The sequence below is a fragment of the Gracilinanus agilis genome, chromosome 2 (assembly GCF_016433145.1).
Source record: "Gracilinanus agilis isolate LMUSP501 chromosome 2, AgileGrace, whole genome shotgun sequence".
Lineage (NCBI taxonomy): Eukaryota > Metazoa > Chordata > Mammalia > Didelphimorphia > Didelphidae > Gracilinanus > Gracilinanus agilis.
Window position 1 is genome coordinate 204479496 of NC_058131.1, and position 7643 is coordinate 204487138.

General features: G+C 43.2%; 1 protein-coding gene across 1 annotated transcript; it reads left to right on the forward strand.

Moving 5' to 3' along the window:
* Positions 1–4338: 4338 nt before the first annotated feature.
* Positions 4339–6363, forward strand: LOC123234937 (nucleolin-like). The gene is given in 2 exon segments (XM_044660940.1): positions 4339–5042; positions 5044–6363. Coding segments are annotated over 2 exon segments (1905 nt in total). The 5' UTR covers positions 4339–4457.
* The last annotated feature ends 1280 nt before the right edge of the window (positions 6364–7643 follow it).

Genomic DNA, 7643 nt, shown 5'->3' on the forward strand with positions numbered 1-7643 from the left:
AGAACGGGCTTCCACAGGCAGGCATTCTCTTTCTTCATTGGCCTCCTTTTTGCCTCTGCTGATGGTCAGCGTTTCAGAGCCAGACCTCTGCTAGGATGGGGACATGTGGAGAGAGATGCTGTGGGGCCTGGACCCCTGCCAGACCCCTCCCCGCAAAGGAGTCCACTTGGTATTTGCATGTACAAGTCTCCTGTTTTTCTTGAAACAGTTTAACAGTTTCTTGCCGGAGGAGATATGATGAGGCTGATGGAATCAGAATCTACTTTTAGATAATAGCATTTGAATAAGGCCTCTCTGGTCATAATTCTGCTCCTCCAGTCCTGGAGGTGGGCCCAGTGCCTTTTGCTCTAGGATCTCAGTACAAACAGAAGGGAGACGCCTCTCACTTGTCTCTGTGCCGTATGCCCACAGAGGGGAGGGTGGGTGGATGATCATGGTGCCAGGATCATGGATGGACAGTCTGCTCCTCTTGGGGATGGGGGCAGGCTTATATACACATTGGAAGGACAGCTGCCAAACTCAACTTCAAATATTTCATTGCGACCTGGCCTCCTTAGATGAATGATTTTTAATAAACTAGACCTTGTCCAGAGGTGAGTGACCACAATGGTGAGATCATGCAATATAAGGGGCGTTTAAAAGAACTGGGGATGGAGTTAGCCTAGACAGGAGAAGAATCAAGGGGAGGAAGGGGCACAGCCTTTAGATGTTGAAGGGCTGTTCTTTAGAGGATTAGGCTTGTTCAACTTGGACCCAGAGGACAGAACTAGGAGTAATCAATAGAAGTTGCAAAGAGGTAAATTTAGGTTTGCTGTCAGGAAAATTTCCTAACAGCCTGAGATGTCTCAAAAGAAAATAGACTTCTTCAGGAAAGAGTGGCTTCACCAGAGGCCTTCAAGCAAAGGCTTAATAACAACTTAACAGACATGTGTATATAGTGAGGGGATTCACGATTAGATATGGGCAGAACTTGGCAGCTTTTTCCAGCTCGGAGATTCTGTGACCAATGTCAGTTCGCCCCCAACCCCATAAGTCAGGAGCTCTGACGAGGAAATGGATCTCTCGCTCTTAGAGTATATTCAATGGCATAAAGGTTTTCTCTGGGCTGGCCAGCAGAAATCTGCCTGGGCATCCTGGCAGGGGAAGGGGTTTCTGGGTGAGTGAGTCTGTTGCACAGGCAAGCTGGTGAACTCCTTGATCTAATATTGTTTGTCATTCCTCCTTGATCGGCAGAGCCAACAGAAGCCTCAGTCAGTTGGAGTCCAGAGTAGGGTGGCCGGGTACATCTATTTACCTTGGCTGCTGGGTGATCTGGGTTTATTTTACTGGGGCAGTCACCCCTAAAGTGTTCATTGTCTGTTGATAGGAACTGAGGTGGGTGGAAGGCTAAGGGGATGTAATTCAGTCCTGTCTTGGCATGATGTCCTGTGCGTCAACAGGCCGTAACTCAGACAGTTGCCGATTGTCACATTGTGTGTGTCTGTGTGTGTGTTTTAAAAATAAAGACCTACTTGTTTCTAAAGAAAACTGGCACCGATCCAGAAAAGTCTGAGTGTAAAAGTTCTCTTGAAGGGGAAGACACCTTTGTATTTGGGACAATTTCAGTATTTATGAAAGAAGTAAAAAAAAAAATGCTGGGTAAAGACCAGCTGAAATATGGGGCAAGGGGCTTCCTTTGTGACTGGGCCATTTCATCTCATGGTCCCACTTGTTCTTCCAGGCATTGTCCCCCAGCTGCTGAAGCAAATATGGTGGGCAATCTGCCAAATGTGTAAGGAGGGAGTCATTTATTTTCCTTTGTGATGGGGGCAGGGTAAATAGGGGAGAAAGAATGATAGAAGTTTTCAAACTGTTTCTAAACTACTTTAACATACTATCAAGAAGAAAATATTGAACCTTGACTCAGGTAAGATTTGAGCAGAGATCAGTTTTTATTCTGGCCTGAACCTCAGTTTTCTCTTCTAGATTATGTGGAGGTTAGCAAAATGATCTCCAGGGCTCATTATGTCAGCAAGTAGTGGGGATGATGTAGTAGGACCAACACTAGGAGTGCCCTTTTCTACTAAAAATACATCTGGAGGGTCACCCGTTGATGTAGGAATGGGGATTCCCTCTCTTTGCTAGCTTTTTCTACTTCCTTGAAACATCTCCTTATTTCTATACATGCATCATCACCACCCACCTCGCCTCCAAACTAACATAACTTCCATTTGAAGAATAAGTCTCTTTTTATAATACTTTGATAAATGATCTTCTTACACTTGACCTTACACTTGACTGCCTCTCATGACAGCTGTCCCAAATGGGATGACCTTTCTTCTGAAGTGGTAGTGACCTTAGGGCACTTTGTCTCCTTTGCCCCTATCACATTTTCTTTCATCTCATATTCATTTGTTTACAGAACCATAATGAGGGCAGGATGACTGGGACTTTTCCCAGAGCACTGAAATTTAGAGGCTATTGATAGCACTTGGAACTCCCAGGGAAGAATCTCCCTCTGCCAGTGCAGACAAGCAACTTATCTGGAATTTAACAGTCTTAAGAGTTAGCTGGGGATTTGAGAGGTGGTGACTTGTCCAAAGTCATGCAGTCAGCATATGTGGGAGGCAAGGCTTGAAGCAAGGTCTTCTTGGCTCTAAGGCTGCTCTATTATGTAGGTTTTCAGTTTTTTTTGTGTTGTGTACTCCCTTTGACATCCTGGTAAGGCCTAGGGACCCCTTCTCAAAATCATGTTTTCAAATAATTGAAGGAAATGTAAAATTTCAGTTAGAGGCTAGTGAAAATAAAGATGCAACCCTCCCTCCCCGCCCCCCCCATCTCCTGAAATTTATCTGTGTATCCCAGATTGGGGTTTTTAAGATTAAGATTAAGAACTCTGATTCTGCTAAGACCAAATATATCAGGAAGCTACTAGATAACTTACTTCCTTTTCCCCCTCTTCTTCCTATTCCTGCTTCATCTGCCATGGCTTTATTCTAGGCAAGCTTCCTTCTTCCCTCTCCCCATTTTCATCACTAGGCTTCTTTGACAATGGCCTCATAGTGTCTTATAGTCTCTTTCTCTCCATGGGAATTTCTCTTCCAGGAGCTTTTCTCCCCTTTTCAGTCTTCCTACCTCTTTCTATTTTTTCCCCTTAAACCCTTACCTTCTGCCTTAGTACTATCAGTTCTGAGATAGAAGAGTAGTAAAGGCTAGGCAGTTCGGGTTAAGTGACTTGCCCAGGGTCACACAGATAGGAAGAGTTCGAGACAAGATTTAAATCCAGGTCCTCTCAACCCTAGGCCTAGTGTTCTGTCTATGGAGCCACTAGCTGCCCCCCATTTTTCTCTAAAAAATTTGAATGTGGGGGGTAACATTTCATGCTAGGTATCTTGGGTATTAATATTGCTTGTTATGATTCCTTTTTTGGCATCATAAGAATTATCACCATATCACTTCTCTCCTCAATGAGATTGTAATTTCCTTGAGAGTAGTAATTGCGTTGTTTTTCATCTCTGTATCCCCAGGGCTCAGCACCGTACCTTGTACAGAGGAGGTACTTAATAATCATTTATTGGATTGAGAAAAATTATTGAATGAGTAATTGCTTATTAATAGAATGCTGGCTAAAAACATCACTGTTTTGGAGGTAAAACCCTCTAAACTACAGTAGAAACTAATGTAGTCTTCTTCTCTACTATGGAGAATACAGCTTTCCAAGAAACCAAATGACTCATGTCCCCTAGACAGGACGTCCCCCTCTCCCAGATAGTCTTTTGGCTGCATTAGCATTTCTGTCTCTCCAATGTTTCCAGGCAGACAATTTCATCTTGTAATTACATGATTTCATGTTTACTGTATCCTGGTTTCACTAGGTTTCATGCATTGAGACATATTTTTTCCATTATTGTTTTTCAATTTCCATATATACTTCTTTCACATTAGGGCCTATCTTGAATGGTTCTGGGTTAAAATTACTAGATTTTTACATGTTTGTTAATACCAAACAGAAGAATCTTGCCCTTGTTGCTGGGTTTGCCCTGGATGTCCAGCCTACAGTAGTTATGTTAAGACAAGCTTAGTACCAAAAGCATTGCTCCTAAGAGTTAGCAGGCCTGAGATCAAGTCCTGGCTGACACTTATATTCCCAATGAACCCTTGGGGGAGCTATTTTCCTTTTTTGATCAATTTTCTCATCTAAACTACTTATATTGCCTACCTCACAGGGTTGGCATAAGGAAGGCCATTGAAAAGAACTATATAATAAATACATCTCAGAGTCATAAAGTGGAAACGGAGAGACCTGGGTTCAAGTCCCATCTCTGAAACTGAACGACTGCCCTGGCCAAGTCAATGAATTTCTATGTACCTAAAAGGACTCTTTAGGACTTATCATCTAAGTTTTAAATGGATTGACATCAGCACTGGTAGATGGATTTCTCTACCTTGGTGAAACTATAGATCTCTCATGTATATAAATGCAAACTATTAGAAATAGAGGGTATCTTGTTGCTACCACACCTGCCAAGAAAGCAGTTGTGACTCCTGGTAAGAAGGCTTCTGTGATCCCAGCCAAGAAAGTGGCCACTCCAGCCAAAGCTGTTCCCACAGCAGGCAAGAAGGGAGCTAAAGCAGCAGCCACCCCAGCTAAAGCAGCTGCCACTCCAGCCAAAGGGGCAAAAAATGGAAAGAATGCCAAGAAAGAGGAAAGTGAGTCTGAAGAAGAAGATAGTGAAGATGAGGATGATGAAGAATTTGAGCCTCCCAAAGCCACCAAGGTGGGAGCAGCTTTGTCCAAACAGGATTCTGAGGAGGAAGAAGATGATGATGAGGAGGAGGACAGTGAGGAGGAAGAGGAAGAAGAGGATGATTCTGAAGAAGAAGCAATGGATACTACCCCTGCCAAAGGGAAGGCTGATTCTGTGAAGGCTGCCAAAGGCGGGAAAGCCAAGGAATCTGAGGAGGAAGATAATGAAGATGAGGAGGAAGATGATGATGACGAGGAAGAGGAGGAGGAGGAAGAAGAAGAGGAGGAGGAAGTGCCCATCAAAGAAGCCCCAGGAAAACAGAAAACGGAAAAAGGAAATGGGAAACCAGAAAGCCCCTGAAGCCTAGAAACAGAAATTGGAAGCTGAAACATCTACAAATTTCAATCTCTTCTCTGGTAACCTGAACTTCAACAAAACAGCAGCTGAGCTAAAAACTGCCATCACAGACTTCTTTTCTAAAAAGGACCTTACAATTGTGGATGTCTGCATTGGTGCCACCAGGAAGTTTGGCTATGTCGAATTTGAATCTGCTGAAGATATGGAAAAGGCTCTGGAACTCAGTGGCTCCAAAGTGCTTGGCTCTGAAATGAAGCTAGAAAAGCAAAAGAGAACAAGAAAGACTGAGATACTCCTTGTCAAGAACTTGCCCTATAAAGTAACTCAGGAGGAGCTCAAGGAAGTGTTTGAAGATGCTATTGAGATCAGACTGGTCTGCACCAAGGACGGGACACCCAAAGGAATTGCTTATGTTGAATTCAAGACAGAAGCATATGTGGACAAGGCCTTAGAGGAGAAGCAGGGGACTGAGATCGACAGCCGGGCCCTCATTCTGGACTACACAGGGGAGAAAAGTCAAGGACAAGAGAATGCTCGAGGGAAGAACAACTCATGGAGTGGGAACAACAGCAAGCCCTCAGACTTGAAGACGCTGGTGCTGAACAACCTTGCCTACAGCGCCATAGAGGAGAGTCTGCAGGAGGTGTTTGAGAAGGCCACCTCCATCAGCCAGCCCCAGAACAACCAAGGCCGGCCCAAGGGGTATGCATTCATTGAGTTTGCCTCTGTGGAGGATGCAAAAGAAGCTTTGAATTCTTGTAACAGCATAGAAATTGAGGGCCGAGCCATCTGGCTGGAGCTAAAGGGACAAAAGACAGCAAATGCAGCTCCCAGGGACCAACCCCACAAAACATTGTTCGTCAAAGGTCTATCTGAAGACACAACAGAAGAAACATTGAAAGATTCTTTTAATGGCTCAGTGGGGGCCAGAATAGTCACAGACAGGGAGACAGGATCATTGAAAGGGTTTGGTTTTGTGGACTTCAACTCTGAAGAGGAGGCCAAGGCTGCCAAAGAGGCCATGGAGGATGGGGAGATCGATGGAAACAAAGTCACCCTGGACTGGGCCAAGCCCAGTGGCTTTGGGGGCCGAGGAGGAGGACGTGGCAGCGGCGGACAAGGAGGCTTTGGGGGCAGAGGAGGTGGCAGAGGAGGCCGAGGGGGCTTTGGAGGCCGAGGCAGAGGAGGCAACTTTGGAGGTTGAGGTGGTTTCAGAGGAGGCAGAGGAGGAGGAGGAGGAGACAACAAGCCACAAGGGAAAAAGACAAAGTTTGAATAGCCCCCCGCCCACTGGCCAGACTCTGTGGGTTGGAGCCTGTTGGCCAATGGCCAACAGAGCCTTCTGAGGACATTCCAAGACAAACATGCAGTCCGAGGAGTCGTCTTGAGAAAGCCGGATGACATCTCAAGGGAGAGCCTATTGGTTTTGACTGGATGGACGTTCCATAGAAACTTTTTGCAGAGACGGGTGATAGATGTGGGAAGTTGCCCTTTTTGTCTATGAGTTGTCTTGAGTTTATAATGTTATACCCCATGTACAAAACCATTTTTTCCTACAAATATCTGTAGTGGTTTTTTGTTTCCTTTTTAACCCCTTTTGGCTGTAAAGAAAAAGGCGAATGTTTTCTCATGGTTCCTGCTTCAGCAGCCTGTCTTAGGAAACATTAAAAGGGCCTAACCTGGAAAAAAATCACACGATTATCTCAATAAATGCTGAAAAAGCATTTTCAAAATACAGCACCCATTCCTACTGAAAACACTATAAAGGAAAGGAATAGAAGGACCTTTCCTAAAAATAATAAACAGTTCATATCTAAAACAACCAACAAGCATCACATGTAAATGGGATAAATTAGAAGGCTTCTCCCAATAAGATCAGGTGTGAAACAAGGATGCACATTATCACCTCTAATGTTTAACATTGTACCAGACACACTAGCAGTAGCAATTACAGAAGAAAAAGAAATTGAAGGTGTTAAAATAGGCAATGAGGAGACTAAGCTATCTTTGGAGATGATATGATTGTCTACTTAAAAAATCCTAGTAGAAATAATCAACTTTAGCAAAGTTGCAAGATACAAAATAAATGCACATAAATCATCAGCATTTCTATATATTTTCAACACATCACAGCAGTAAGAGATAGAAAGAGAAATACCATTTAAAATCACCCTAGACAATATAAAATACTTAAGAATCTATCTACCAAAAGAAACACAGGAATTATATGAACACAACTACAAAACACTTTCCAAACAAATAAAACTAGATCTAAACAATTGGAAAAAACATTGAGTGCTCATGGGTAGGATTGAGCTAACATAATAAAAATAACCATTCTACCCAACTTAATTTACTTATTTAGTGCCATATCTATCAAACTACCAAAAAACTTTCATACTGAATTAGAAAAATTATAATAAAGTTCATTTGATAGAACAAAAGATCAAGAATATCAAGGGAAATAATGAAAAAAATGTGAAGGAATGGGGCCTAGCATTACCAGATATTAAACTAAATTAAAAAAGCAGTGGTCATCAAAACAGTATGCTACTGGCT